Genomic DNA, 15,624 nt, shown 5'->3' with positions numbered 1-15,624 from the left:
GTAAAATAAGGGTGCAAAACAGACAGAAACCAGGGGAGACCAATAAGGTAATGAGAAGTCTAGAAAATATGACCTGTGAGAAAAATTCAGAAGAAATAAGATTCTCTTAATTTTTTAAAAAAAGAAATTGTAGCATAGATACATGTCTTCAAATATGTATGAAGTGTTGGATTATACCATTTCTTTTTACGCCCCATGATGTTTAAGTTGTGGCAAGGATAATTTAATTAGACACTAGGAAAAGCTTTCCAAAAGTAAGCATGGGGAAATATTGTAGTAACTTGTCTGGGAAGTTTTTGGATTCTCTGAGACTGACAATTTGGCAGAGTACAAGCCTATACAAACTTAGATAGTTATAAGATTACAGGGATGTGTATGTGTATATGTGAGATAAATAATATACTCGGTTGATCCTTTGTGAGTGAAAGAGCTAAACAACCTTTGACATTTGCGCTCCCTTTCTAGTACTTTGATTGCAGATACCATACTAAATAAAAGGGAGAAGCAATTTACTGAACGTACAGACTAATACGCGTACATAATTTTATAGTATCAGTGAAAGGAACTTCAGGTCTTAGGAAAAGAGGGTCTGCTCTACACAAGTTACAGTAATTGAACTTATATTATTATTCTGCCTTACATTTTTAATTAAAGTGCAAGTTATGATTGGTGTAATCAAAAATACAGAAGCAACGTAGTAAGCAAAATAGCTGTCACCAAAATATACTGAAGACATGACAAGAATTTTATGATTTGGAAAATACTCTGTATTGTTGCGGTCCAAGTTCTTGTTTGTTTCTTAAATGGATCAATTTCTGACTTCCTTCATAGGACTGAGAAGTCATCTGGCTTAACTAACAAAGGGCAGTCCAGAGGACTTGGGTCTCTACAACAAACTGGTAATTGTGGTTTAGAGATTTATTTTATTGTAATTAAGCAATTATTATAACGGCTTAAGGGAGAGTGTTTTTCTTCTTATTTATCTTGCATATTTAAATATGGTCATTACCAGCATTCTTCTTGTTTCTCTTCTTGAGAGATGCCTCAAGCTCTTCTGCATGAACAGAGTTATGGGCCAATTAATGTAAATAATGGGACCATGTAATAAGAAACGGAATCACAGAGCGCTTGAGGTTGGGAGGAACCTCTGGAGGTCATCTGGCCCAACCCTTCTGCTCAAGCAGGGCCACCCAGAGCCAGTTGCCCAAGACCCTGTCCAGATGGCTTTTGAGTATCTCCAAGGATGGAGACTCCACAACCTCTCTGGCCAACCTGTGCCAGTGCTCAGTTACTGTCACAGTAACAAAGTGTTTCCCCACATTCATGTGGCACCTCTTGTGTTTCAGTTTGTGCCCATCACCTCTAGTCCTGGCTTTCCAGCTGGGTGGCCACCAGCATGTATTGGTGCATGTGCTTGTTCATCCCCAGGTGCAGGACTTCGGGCTTCCTTGCTCCAGGTTTTCCCCAGTCTCTGGCACCTGGGATTCCTGAAGACTGGTCTTGCTAGTAAAGACTGAGGCAAAGAAGGTGTTCAGTACCTCAGCCTTTCCCAAGTCTTGTATGACCAGATCCATTGCTGAGCAACAGACCTGCATTTCCCTTATTTTCCTTTTGTTACCTATGTATTTACAGAAGATCTTCTTGTTGTCTTTGACATCCCTTGCCAGATTAAATTCCAGTTGGGCTTTAGCTTTCCTAACCTCACCTAAACCCGACTCTAAACAAAGGATGCATTATGAAAACTTTAGTTAGTTTACCCTCTTGTGTAATAAACAAGGTAACAGATACACATTTTAGAAAAGAAAAATGTGTATCTAGTTTGAAAATAATGTAGTGTCACTTTTAATTAAATTGCAAATTGATATTGCTCTTTTCACGATAATGAACAGAGTTCGTTATTCGGAGTTCATTATTTGTTCTTCTCTTTTCATTGTTCAAAGTAACTACTACTTCATGGTGTGAATTTTGGGGTTCTCATATGCAGGGACAGGAGTTGGACTCGATGATCCTTGTGGGTCCCTTCCAACTCAGGACATTCTATGATACTTTGGGACGTTACAATAATGTCTTCTCACTAAATGTACAAAGTGAGGTTTGTGTGGTTTCTGTGGTGGTTGTAGTGGAATTTCTCCTACCTGGTTTCCCCTTCCACTGTATATATTATGTTTGTTGATTCATACTGGGATTCTTTTTTATTTTCACTTGACAAACCCAGGGGGAATTTGCTAATAACTATCTGCTATGTGTGTCAGGAGTCTCCTGTGAAGGATACAGCATCTTGATAATGATGATCTTTACTGGGAAGGAAAGGTTCTAAAATCACACAGTCTGTAGCGAATGAATGGGGAAACGGGGGTTTTGGTTCTGCCCTCACCTATTTTATAGGCTATTTTTCTCCTTTAGCGTATCTGTAGTACTAAAGGCTTTAGGTAATTGTCTTTGGGAAAAGGGGCCTTTTTTTGTAAGGAAAAGGATAGAAAAATTCTGTTCAGTTATTTACAAAGAACCATTAAAAATGGTGTACTCATGTGGGATATAAAAATATTTGTATCCTTTAAGGAATAATTTATTTGGTTTCAGTTTGTGTCATCACTGTTACCTATTTTTTAAAGCATGCCTAAACTGTACTTGTTTTACTTACCTTAGCAGCAGGAGAGTCGTCTTCTGTGTGCGAAATTCCAGTTACACAAACTGGTTCTACAACAAATACTTTGGCACCCATCCAGCCACCAGCACCAATGCCAAGGAAATCACAAATAGTAAGTAGATAACGTGGATTTTGATTTTTATTAAATCTTCCTCATTCTATCAAACACACTGTTGACATAATAGTGTATCCTGTTATGGAGAAAGTGTGAGAATCATGAAAAATACACAACCCGTGCCCTGCGTTAAATATGTGCATGACTTGTACTAGATAGACTAAATACTTACGAAAACTTTGCTTTTCTTGCATTTCTTATATAATTGTATGTTATAATAAATAAAAAGAAAGAGAGAAAGAAAGAAAGATCAAAGAAAAGAAGTATGGATTCTTTGCTTATGTCCAAATGTGACTGACACAATCCACAGAATGTATGGTTTGACTTATTGAAGGTAGGTAGGCTTGATAAGTGAGTCACTTTTAGGTGAGCTTCGCGAGTCACTTATAGGTCATATGTAACTTCATTCTTAACTTCAGTTAAGTAAGTAATAAGGGAGCCTAAGGGAGCTTTTGTGCTTACTTTTATAATGGAAGTAGATCCAGTTGGTCACATATGTAGATCAGAGAAGACTAGTAGGAGTCAAGCTCAAAACAAAAGAAGTTGCTTCTTTGCACAGTTGGTTCTCTTTGCATCTCTTTGTCACACATTCACTGGGTGACAGGAGAGAAATCACATCTGACTTGTGACACCCCCAGCCAGAAGGTGGTTGAAGAGTGAAGGGGAAGGCTGAAAGTATTGTATATTTTTCTTCTTCTCCTCCAGCCTTCAAATGATTGCTAGAAAAGAGATACTGAATTTAGATGGACTCTTGATCGAGAACTCTTGATTAGATTGTGTGGCCTTTTTATACTCGTATTTATAATTTATAATCTAGGACCATGAATGGTAATGCACACATTAGTGTCAATACCTGTATTTTTATACTGGTGTAGGTAAAGGGATGTATTTCCAGATGTCAGTTGAGCTGCTACATTATGTGTAGTTGAGCTGGGCTTTGGTCTGTGTCCCAATTTCATGTTGCTGTCTTGTGCAATAGACATAAAACATCCATATGTTTGCTCATGACAGTATTTCTCTTCAGTGGGCAAATCACTATACAGAGTCCATACTTCGTGAGGTGCTGTGTGTGACTAGGTCTCGGCTGCTTCATGCTTTACATTCTGTGTAGCAGCGTGATTCAGTAGGTAAATAACAGAGAGTTAGGACACGTGCTGTTCCTGGCTCTGTGATTGTCTTATTAATGGGCTCTAAAGACAAGATGTGCCTTCTTCAGTCTTCCATCTCTCTCCCTTCATCCATTTTTTCCTTAACTGTGTCTACTGAAATAGTAACTCTCCGGGACAGGCTTGAGTATGTTTGTTTGCGTAGCCTTGCCCGTTTGTCTTGAGCTCTTAGCACTCGTATTAGCTGTTTCTCATCTGATAATGCTGAAAAGCCACAGAGACTTCTGGAGTTCATTTAGCATTAGTCGGGCATAAAAAAATTTCTGTTTCTGCTTCCCCACACTCTTGTTCAACCAAATTACTGTCTGTCTTGCATCAAAATAACTTCAATGTTTTAGACCACAATAAAATTAAATGGTCTGATTAGTGTAAAATGGAACGTCTATTCCTTTTGCTTACATGCACCAAGGGAATTGCCCTATTTACTCTGTGAAGCTGTTGGACCCTGATCACAGTTTGTGTTGTGTGTTCTGGGATTCAGGTGTGAGTACTGGCTATATCCTTTCAACACATCTGTCAGTTCTGGAACAGGTCCTTACCTGGCTTTCTGTAGAAATTACATTGTAGTAGTTCTCTCTGTTGTTCTCTCCTTCCTCATTTTACGGGACAAATTGCTTTACTTATGAGTGAATGGAGTATCCTGGCTGTTTTTTAGGAACAGTCACAGTGTCTCCACAATTTAATATTAATTGCACATAGTATGAAGAACAAATCTGACTCTCCAGATATCTCTAGGGCTTCAGTAGGGTGAATTTTGTGGGACTGAGAAAATCAGCTGGATGATTTTCTTCTGTCATAAGAGAAGGGAAACCTGTCTCAGGGAGTGTGTGCTAGTTAAGGTGCTTTAGCTAAATCGATCTAGCTAAAGCATCTTAGCTGAGATTTAGTCAAGGGCCCCTCAGCTAAAGAGCTTTAGCTAGATCAGTCTAGCTAAAGTGCTTTGGCTAAATCGCTCCATTTAGCCTTATACTCCAGGTTTTTTGCTAAGTTGTTACCCTGCTGGCGAATCCAGAGGCCAGCTCAGATTTAGGAAATGATTGCAGAAGTGCTCCTTGAGTAAAGAAAAAAGAGGGCTAGTTGTACATGCACATCTAGCCAGTGGCTTACCTCCTATATAGTGCATTTGCTCAATAGCCTATTTTTCAGATGGAAATTCCTGATGCATCTTTTTTTTTTTTTCCCCTCAATGTCTATTTTAGATTTTTGAACCCATATTGAAGATACATGGGAAACTTTCTTGGAAGATATTACTCATATGGGCATGGGATCTATTTTAATTTCCTTGCCTTCTAAACAAGAAATAGCTGTAATTACTGCACTTTGAAGTTAGTAATTGTGTCACTGTTACACTGATGTGAAGCTTTTCCCTCTTGACCTAAAAGGTGGTCGTGGTTCAAACTGGAACTTGCCTGAGATGGAGCATCTGGTGAAATGGCTGTGCTGCAGTGCAGGGCTGCCAGCTCAGGGCTGTGCCTGCTCTGCGCTGTCAGAGTTTTTTATACTAAAATGCAAACGGATGCTTACAGAGGAGCACAACAATCATGGTACTACCCTCCTTCCCCATCCACATCCCGCTTTTTCTGCATGGCTCTCGGCTCTGACAAATTGGCACATGAAGAGGCTGTTGAGCAGTACTGTCCACAGCAGAACCTTTTGCTGGTGGGGAGCAGACTTGCAGATGGAGTCTCTTCTCCTCTCACAAGCTCCTGCTATATGTCTGGCCTGAGTAGAGACTGGGACCAGTTTCTGGGGGATTCCAGGATGGTGATGAGACCTTCTTTTCCTCATCCCATCTGGAGCCTCTGTCCCAAACACCCACGCATTAGCAGATGTCTTTTGAATGAAATGGCACTTATAGCTCTGCTTTGGCATCTTAGAGAAGAAGAGAGATTTTTGCTGGCAGTGGGTAGGCAAACTGGGGCAAAAGGTGGGGGACTTGTAGTAGAAAGCTTAAGCTCTGCTTCCAGGTCCTGTGCCTCTCTACTCCTTGCATGGAAACGCTGCGTAGGCAGCATTGTTGTTGGTCTGCAACAGAGAATGAGGAGGCTGCAAATAAATGCAGCAGCAGGCAGGGTTGCACGGACAGAGGTGTGAGATTAGGATGGTGGATACTGTGATGCCGGAGCAAAACAATTTTGGCATCGCTTCAAATAGAACGCAACGAGGATTGGAGTCTCGCTGCGATATTGGAATATTGCGACTCCTTCCTAACCTTTCCTATTGGAAGAGCTGACAAACCAGTTCTATGGCTGGTGGTCCTCAAAGCACTAGAGAGAGGCAGAGGATGTTTCGGAGGGTTGAACGCTGCTGAAATGGGTTTAGCAAATAAGGAAGGGACGTATTGGCAGGTGGCTCAGGCCTCTTTCTGATAACGCTGGTGCTGTTTCACTTGCTGCATAGCACTTGATCTTTATCACTCCATCTTCTGAATTAAATCGTACTTGCTGCAGTGATGTAGAGCTCTTGAAGAGAGATTTGGGTGAGCCAACGTGGAAGATTGCTAAGGGAGAGCGGGGCCATGTTGGTGGTGCAGTGGTTCTGAAAGCCTTTGGATGCCTGGAGCATGAGCACCCAGCATTAAAGATGTAGCTGAACTCTAACCTATGAAAAATAATGGTTGGAAGCAGTTCTGGAGCTTTCGCTAGATCAACTCCAAGTCTATTCTGTCTCTTCCATGCTGTATTATTTACATTTACTTATTTTTATATTTCAGTCAAAAACTAAACCCAAGAGAGTAAAAGCAATTTACAACTGTGTAGCTGATAACCCAGATGAGCTAACTTTTTCAGAAGGAGATATTATTGTAGTCGATGGTGAAGAAGATCAGGAGTGGTGGGTGAGTACTTTGCATTTTCCATCAACACTGTGAAAGAAATAAATTAAATCTAGAGGTTGACACTGACTTCAGAAGATCCCCCACTGGGTTTCCAAATTACAGGACAAGTTTCATCTAATGGGAACTTGATTCCAGAAATTTATTTTGTTTGAAAAGCAAACTTCAAATAAGTCTTTGGCTTTTCTCATTCAGGAAAAAAAAAAATCATCACATTAGTAGGGTTCACACTGTACAGGGGACATGGTCTGTCTGATTCAGGAAATTCGGGGTGGGGGGGGGTGTCAGCAGTTTAAGAATCTGCTGCTATTTCGTCGTCTTTGAAGATGCTGTGTGGTGGGCCTCAGAAGACAACTTTATATTGTCCTAATGTTTCAGCTGACTGAGATTGAGAAATGCTCTATTTGAGCTGGGAAACCATCTCAACTATTTACATTCCAGAGTCTCATCAGCTAAAGCAAAGTCTTCGAAGATTGTTATGCATGAACACACTTGCCTTACTCTGTTAGCTAGCAAAGAATAGAACTTCAAATTGCATCTAAATTGACAACAATGCTGTATAAATACAAATAGGTTCTTGTAAAATCTCAAATTGTTGAAGCTTGATCTATGCGCTGAAAAGATGTAGCAGTGTACTGCGTTAAGAGGTGGTACTTTCAAAGAACTGGATAAAACAGAATTTGAAAAAAAGGCTGTAGCCGAATAACAAAATCCACCTCGTGGGACTGAATTTTCTGATAATGTTTCCCATTGGCAAAACAAAAAGAACACCACTGCAGAAAAGATGTAGGGAGAGGCTCATTGTACCACAGGCAAGAAGGTCACTGGGGTTAATTTTAGTGATACTGAAATGGCCTTTTTGAGATTAACTTGAAAAATATCTGGACTCTTGCAGATTGGTCATATTGATGGAGATCCCAGTCGGAAAGGAGCTTTCCCTGTATCGTTTGTGCACTTTATTGTTGACTAAATTGCTACTGATAAGTGGAGACATTTCTCATTTCCAGCGGTCACAGAAATAAGTTTTTCTCTATTTCATTTCATCTACCTATGTGCAGACACCTTGCCAGAGCACTGCCCAAGTCCTAGGTACTGTAGCTTACTTTTTTTATTGCCATCATTCTGATTTTGGGACTTTAAAAACTTTTTTCTTTGTGAAAACTTCTCGCAAGCAGTTTACACTTAAAAAAAAAAAAAGAAACTCTTCCTGTATTTTTCAAGGTGAACCGAAAAGCTTTAACAATCACGATCCGTGCTAAGTGTGTGAACATCACAACATCATGCATGTTCTTATAAATCAATTCACTGTAGTTTTATTCTGCCTTTTGTAACATGACAATCCTACAGTTCAGTGTTGCGTCCCCAGTCAAATTGTGTGCATCTAACAGGGCAGTGAATTTATCCAATTCTCGATACCGTTTCAAGTGTTGGAACCAAACCATGCAAGCTGCTGCATAGTTCTAAATCGGACTCATTCAGCATCTTGCCATACTGGCTGTCATCCAGGATGTCAACAGTCACAGAAGAAACTATTTTAATCGGGTGTCTTTGGCCAGGTAAGAGTGAAAAAGTATTTCAGTTTACCACAGGAGAAACTTCTTTCTTTCTTTCAGAATGGATGTAGATATTTGCTTACAGGTATCTGAAATCTGTGTTAGTTGTTGAACTTTCTAGTTCTAATTTTGTGAGCTTGAGACTGTTTCATTTTTCTATGCTGCACGTGTGTAGAATCTGTTTTTTGAATGTTCTTTATGTATGTTACATCCATTTTGGTCATTTAATGTGACTACTGCTGGTTACCTAAACTATGGCAATATTATCGAGTTACTCCATTAACTCAAGGATATGGAAACTGCACTTCCTGAAATGTACTTAACTATGATGATGGATTGCAGAGCATTTCTTACACTCGTCTCATTATAGTGTTTAGACTTTGTTTTTAAATTCTTAAATTTTCTTAAACCATCCAGCAGTGTGTTCACAGGGAACACATTTGGTGGAACATTTAGATAAATATCCTTGGTCAAAATCTGACACCTCACAAATACACTACATTGTTCTGTTTTGTAAAATCTTGTGTGCCACTACCTTGCAAACAATTATAGTTTGCTGACTCACTCTGTATTTATATAATATACCCACATATATGGTAGCTACACTGTTGTTAAATTTGTTTCAATAATTTGTGAACAAAGGCTAGGCCACGGGTGGTTCCCAGTTGGCTCACGGAACACCAAGACAAATCTGGCGTCATTTCGATGTTTGTATATTGTGAAATTGTACCAGTTTTTGCTTATGCTACAGGAAACAACTGATGGCATAGGATAAGAAAAATCAATGTCTAGGTCACATTGGCTTTGATCACGTTTTGTGAATATTGTATCTCTAGTTTTATCAAGAGAACTTTGAATTTCTGACAAATGGTGTTTAAATAGGCCATTTCATATTGAACGGAATGAAAAACAGGCCACCACCATATATGCTTATCTGGAGAGAAAAAAAATCACATCGCGTTAGTGCTGCAAGAGCAACACTGATCTTGCCTTGGATCGCCTTTCCAAAATGGTACAGTTGGTTGACAGCCTCTCCGACGGGTACAGCCACATATACACATAACTTTCATTTTCTAGATGCTGTTGCTGCAGTATAAATGGGAACAAACTGGAATGTTTCAAGATATTTTTGTTGCAAGTTGAAGCAAATTAGTCTGTATTTTCAAAGTTCCCAGTAAAATGATAGAGTAATAGTTTAGCACTAGTTTTATTCACTGATATGTTCAGTTTGCAACACTATTTTGTATGTTTCTATCCCTGATAGAGTCTAGAGTAAATGGGCATATTATTTTGCACAGATCTCCTAATGTACAGTATTTTTAACACAGAATCTTATAGTGTATGTAACAACGATGCAAATTTTCCTTGAGTTCTGCTAGAAGAGGAACACACTTTGAAATGTCACAACCTTCTTCAGTGGTCACTTAGAAACTAGGAAGCCTGTAGAATACAACTTAATAGCACTAACAGTGCAGACAGATAAAATCTCGAGGACCAATAAAGAGCAGCTAAGCAGAATTTAATGCTGGATTTTCAATGTTTCTCCAAGTTTGCTGCTCTGGCAGAGGAAAAATAAATTCTAGAGCCTGTAGATATCTATTTATAATATAAAATTAAGAATTTTTAAGTCCAGAATTTTGGCATATCTCATACATCTTTTCAAATCTGATTAAAATAATGATTCAAAAACACCTGTTAATAGACAGACTATTAGGTTGCTGTGTTAACTGTTTAAAAAGGAGCAAGTGACACTTAAAATGCAGCTTAGAATGCTATGAGATGTATAATATTCAATTCAGTTGTTTTTATTTTGTTTAGTTGCAGAGCAACTGTATATATTGTATAACCTAAAATCAACTCTTATTTTCAATGTCCTGGATGCAGTGATTTATAATTAGAGCATGATTAATAAATTTTACTCTTGTTAACCAGTCAAATGTCTGGAAAAATAAAACTACTTTTAAAATCACTTTGGCTACTTCTCTTCTCTTACTCACCATTACTTAAGCAGTATTCTTTTCAATGTGTAAAACGAGAAATACAAATGAGTAGCACCTGAGCAAAAAAACTGTACATCTCAGGGATTTTTAGTTGAACGTAGAGGCGTAAAGCACCAAATGACTACCTATTATCATTTTGCTCTTGTTATTTTTTTCTGACATCTATGTTCATCTACATTAACAAATTTTTTTTTTCAGACAGAAATAGAAGCAAGTGTCAGTTTTATTTTACATTTCTACAATATTGACATTAATATACAAAACACGATTTAGGAAAAAAAATTATGTTAAATATAAAATTTTGTATTGTCCTGGAAATGGAAGATGGAATAATTTCTTCAAGTCATGGTTGGGGAACAATCAAGTACCATGTGCTGTGCAAAAAAGAGCCACACAACCTTGCAAGTCTTCGCTGGGTTTGTGCGGCTACAGCCAGTCCGTGGAATCACAGAGCAGCCCCATGTCCTCCCCACACAAAGGCCTCTTGTACTACACAGTCATGTGTGGTGCTGAAGAAAATCAGGACTTCTCTGACATTAAAACTGAATCAAAGGCTGTAGATAAGACTTTGCAAATAGCTTGTGCTTGTTCCTAAAAAAAAAACCAAACCCAAACACACAAATTAACACTTGCTGAAGAACGCCCAAACGCCTCAAGAGTCACTTAAAGCAGAATGCGACCTTTATCATTCTTTTGGCAGAGACATGCAAAATGGAGCAGCACAAGTGAGATTTAATTTGATTTCTGTGGTCTGCAATGACATGTGGGAAGCTGTTTTAAATGAGCTCTTTTGAAACAAGTCACAGTTGTTAGCTTTCATCATAGCATGACACTAGCACTCAGAAAGCTCATGTGTCCCCCCAGTGCTGCTAAGGGTGTGTGTCATATAGTATCTTGACATTGAATTCTCCTGCTCCTAAGGGATCCCTTATAAACATGAATGCATGCTCTGCTACCAGAATTCTTACTCAATCCCTCCCTGCTTTGTCCAATCTTTAGAAGTTTTCGTCTTTGAAAATGCGAATGGAAGATTGTCCTTAGAAGCTCCAATAGCATTTTTTAGATTGCAAAGAGCTTTTTCCGGCATGTACATTCAGTGGCAATTTTAGGGAATGTAGGTATTTTTCCTCAAAGCTGATCAAATGTACCCAGCAGGGCTTTTCTCCCCTCCTCAGCCAGGGCACATTTATCCTCTTTTTCATTTGAGCAATCCCCCTTCTGCCAAAAAGCCTTCACGAGGGCCTTGGGTTTTAGAATCTCCCTTTGCAATCAAACTACTGATACCTAAATTAAATACTGTAAACATAAACTCTTACCAAACTATTGCACTGATATACCCAGAGGCTGCATTCTTCAGAGGCTGCATCTGTTGTCTTCAAAGCCAGTAAACTTTTTCCTGCTCCCAGACCATCATCATAGCAGACCATCCGTACAATTAAATAGAGAGCATGCCTATGTAACACATCCTGAAACCATGTGGCAAATAAAAGTTACTCTGCAACACTGCAACAGCTACTCCAGTTTTCCACCTGTTTTGATTCTCTCTTACAAAAGAATACTTCAGATTTATTTACAGGAGAAAAGTATTCCTTGGTAAAATTATAATTTTCAAGTGAGAGTTTAGTCAAGATTTTAAAAAATAAGTGGTGGTTTAACACAATTTTAGCTTTAATTTTGCTTCTATTTTAGAATTGCAGTCATATGTGGACGATATTCCTGGCCATACTACAAAAGCACGTATTCATTTCCCACCTATCCTCGTTTGCTCTCTGTGAGGAGGCCGGGTGGTACACTCTGGGGTCACTCAAGGCAACTTTTTGCTTTTCCAGTATTTTTGCAGACAATCCCATCTCGGTTCTGGGAAGGGTACACAGGAGACAACTGTTCCCAGAAGAAGGTACGGACAAGGTTAGTTGCTTTGGGAGGGGGGAGGGTGGCCATGTGGATATAGCCAGACCACTTGTGGCCTGAGCCACCGGAGATCTTGTCTGGGAGTCTTCTCCTCCCCACCACAGTTGAAGGGTTTCACCACAGTCCCAACAGTTTTGATCCTGGCCATTCCAAAAAGGGATTGCTTGATCTCATCCAGTACAAGGTCTGTGCAGACCTACCCTATGCAAAGCCTTCCTTCTCAAGCCGCCCTACCCGACTGATATAATTCATCTCATTTATTCCAGTCAAACCACCTCGAGGGTCTTATGACTTCAAGACAGCTCTTTTTCTAAGTTCATGGCATCAAACACCTTGTCCCTATCAGTAGCTGAAGGGTCTAAAGAAACATCCACTTCGATACAGAAGCTGTAAAAACAGACATGGAGCTTGATGCCTGCTATGAAACCCTCAAGGGAGAGCCCTCTACCAGCGCTCCTAAGGTCACATCTCCATCCCTGACGTTCGCTCAGCAATTGCTCACAGTTATTCACACCCTCACCAACTACCACATCACACTGAAGTCAGCTGGAGCCAGCCTGGGACTGGATCAACCCTCCAGTCTCTGTATGAAAGATGCCAAGATTTCCCCCCAAATTATTTCCAACTTTTTAGAGTTACTTGCTTGAAACTTGCTACAGTGCTAAAGTATTTGAGAGAGAAATCAGATGGACAAACTGTGCCATACATGTACATATATATAATGTACAAATAAATGCCAACCAAACGTAAAGAAGGCCTAAGCCTCAGTGGGACTTCTGTGAATAATTCGCTGTCTGTTTCTAGTGGTCACATCCACAAACAAATGAAATGTACCAGTAAATTACATATCTGTACATATTTCAGTCACTAGTGACATAATTTCTCAAGCATCGGCTGAAATCTACGAGGAAAAATTTTGTATCCTGCAAAGGTATCATCTACAAATCACAGAATTCTCACCTTTTCCCCAAAGTCATAAACGACTGGATTCTTTGTATGAATGCAGAGAAAACCTTTCCGTCCTGGAACTCTAGGAAAAGATTTAGGTGGGCTAACACACTAAAGGACAAATTAAATGTCACCAATAATACAGACGCAAGAAGCCAGAATTTGGGAACAGAATGCAATGCAATAAAATGCCAGTGCAAGCTAGCTTAATCACAGAAGGCTTTATCAGCTTGTGCATGCTTTTAGCTTGGAGCCAGAAAAATGATGGATAAGAGTCTTAAAATTACCTATTTGATCTTTATCACAGTACAAAGGAATTTAAGTAATAGTGTAATCTATGTTCTTAATGAGAATTAAGAATTTAGAAGAACAAAACCAGAACATAAAAGAATTCAACGTTTGAGTAACTACTACTATACTTCCTCCCAGGCATTAGAAACAAGTGGTTTATTTTCTAAGAGGGACCAAAGGAAACTTTTTGTCTTTCTTCAGAGTATTCAGCTATTGAGCAACGCTATTCACTGTTCTCATACACGAGGCTTTTATGAGCGAGCATTGCTGGGTTGTTGATGGGTCATGACTTCATAAGGCCAAGTATTTATGGTATCTGGGGCTCTGAGGGCAACCAGAAGGAAACCACATGGCTGCAATACAAAGCGACACAAAGGCAACTGGAGGGCCCTGGAGAAGAGACTGGATTTTTATTTTTAGAAAGAAAGCTACTTGAAGTGCACTAAAGGAAAATAAACTACACGTAGGAAATGATGCAAACAAAAACTAGGCTTGATCAATAGAGTGGAATCATGAGGCTTTAATGCTGGAGTGAACTCACACTCTTGGATTACAAGTGCAAGGCTGGAACTTTAAAGAGGAAAACAACTCCAGTATTCTTGGAAAAAAAACATGCGTTGTTTTTTCCTCTCCACGATAACATCAACAGGAACTGCATTACTAACTCAGGCTGAGGAACCTATGGGCTTGGCAGCAGTCATGTTACTTTTCCACGTGAGAGAATGGCAGGACAGCCACAGAGACAGGAAGTTGTGCCCAAAGAGCAAAAAGGCTTGCTTGCCTTTTGTCTGGTGCTCTGTCTCAAAAGGAAAGGATTTTTGTCGTAATTCCAAACAGGAAAATACAGAGAGCCCTGAGGAGATATGACATGGAGCAGTGCCGCTGTGAGAGCTTTTTGGTTGTTGGTTTGTTTTACTTTTGCTTAGAGCCAGAAGTGACATTTTGGTCACACAGATCATCTATCAGAGAAATCAATGAAAGCGCTTTTCAACCCTCACCAAAAAGACAGTTAGCTGTGAATCACTTACATACTGATCAGATGTTGAAACTTTAATGCCGTATTTGGAAACTCCCATAATAAACTCCTCTTCACCTGGAACAAAAGGTAACTTTCCATCTTGCTTTGGAGGGAAACAAACAAAAGCCTTTAGTGCAGCCAGAAGAACATGAACAATGAAGATACATAATAGAAAATGTGTTTATGCGTATTTCAGTCTACTGGATCAGCAACGTCACTAATGCTGCTCATGTCTTGCTGTGCAGAGTCTGCCTGCCACTCCTGCACTCATCCAATTGCATAACTTTATGTGAAATACATTCAGAGAAGGTTCAGACTGGACATTAGGCAGCATTTCTTTACCAATAAGGTGGTCAGATACTGAAACAAGTCTCCTAAATAGGTGGTTGATGCCCCAAGCTTGTCAGTGTTTAAGAGGCTTTTGGACAATGCCCTTAACAACCTGCTTTAACTTTTGGTCAGCCCTGAATTGGTCAGGCAGTGGGACTAGATGATCCTTGCAGGTCCCTTCCAACTGAAATTTCTATCCTATCCTACTCCAAGATTCCAGAAAGGAATTTATCATCCCAGGGGGCAGTTTGGCCCTGTGGTTAAATCAGATGGGCTGAAAAATAATGCATGCCCTGTCATGCTGTGCTGATCCGGGTGATCTATGTTCCACACTGGCACCTATTTTGTTATTTGGCTGTAAAAATAGTATTAGCATATATTCAGATAATGGAGATGTCAAGTTGCTGTAAGATAAACAGACATTCTGTGCTTTTAAAGATACAAATGATCAGCTTCCTAATGAGAACAACCAGTTGTGGCTTTTAGTACAAAAATAAGTACAAGCAACCACAGTTCAGCAAGGATGACCCAAATATTGCTCAGGTTCCTTGGTCACAGGTTTGTAAGTGATGATAAGCAGAAACATGACATTTTCCTCTATGGGAAAACTTCTACAGGACTGAGGAAATCTGAAGGAGAAATTATTTTCCGTCTACTAATCCTAACAGTGCTGAAGACAACAACTTTCAATTGGATACGTGTTCAGTAATGACTCATGAAAAGGGCCTTCAATCTGAGCCTGCTTCTTCAGAACACATTTTTGGGCGGATCTTCTCCAGTTACTCAATAGGACGGAACTGAGCGTGACAGCT

General features: G+C 39.6%; 2 protein-coding genes across 10 annotated transcripts in view; one reads left to right on the top strand and one right to left on the bottom strand.

Moving 5' to 3' along the window:
* ASAP2 (ArfGAP with SH3 domain, ankyrin repeat and PH domain 2) overlaps positions 1–10,242 on the top strand; it is a 94,427-nt gene extending 84,185 nt beyond the window's left edge. For all 3 annotated transcript variants that reach the window (XM_065630816.1, XM_065630815.1, XM_065630817.1), the window contains 4 exons: positions 832–899; positions 2,647–2,759; positions 6,642–6,764; positions 7,657–10,242. In XM_065630816.1, the coding sequence (XP_065486888.1) occupies positions 832–899; positions 2,647–2,759; positions 6,642–6,764; positions 7,657–7,731 (379 nt within the window). In that variant the 3' untranslated portion in view covers positions 7,732–10,242. The remainder of the gene's footprint in view (positions 1–831; positions 900–2,646; positions 2,760–6,641; positions 6,765–7,656) is intronic.
* A 277-nt stretch (positions 10,243–10,519) lies between these two features.
* ITGB1BP1 (integrin subunit beta 1 binding protein 1) overlaps positions 10,520–15,624 on the bottom strand; it is an 8,853-nt gene continuing 3,748 nt past the window's right edge. For 2 of the 7 annotated variants that reach the window (XM_065631063.1, XM_065631062.1), the window contains exons 5-8: positions 14,493–14,581; positions 13,186–13,255; positions 11,631–11,780; positions 10,520–10,905 (exon numbers count right to left, since the gene is read on the bottom strand). In XM_065631063.1, coding sequence (XP_065487135.1) covers positions 10,834–10,905; positions 11,631–11,780; positions 13,186–13,255; positions 14,493–14,581 — 381 coding nt within the window. In that variant the 3' untranslated portion in view covers positions 10,520–10,833. Of the gene's footprint in view, positions 10,906–11,630; positions 11,781–13,185; positions 13,256–14,492; positions 14,586–15,624 lie in introns of all 7 variants that reach the window. The other 5 variants (XM_065631065.1, XM_065631066.1, XM_065631069.1 and 2 more) reach the window with 5 other exon arrangements.

This window comes from Caloenas nicobarica, chromosome 3, assembly GCF_036013445.1.
Source record: "Caloenas nicobarica isolate bCalNic1 chromosome 3, bCalNic1.hap1, whole genome shotgun sequence".
Lineage (NCBI taxonomy): Eukaryota > Metazoa > Chordata > Aves > Columbiformes > Columbidae > Caloenas > Caloenas nicobarica.
This window is presented reverse-complemented; position numbering and strand designations above follow the sequence as displayed.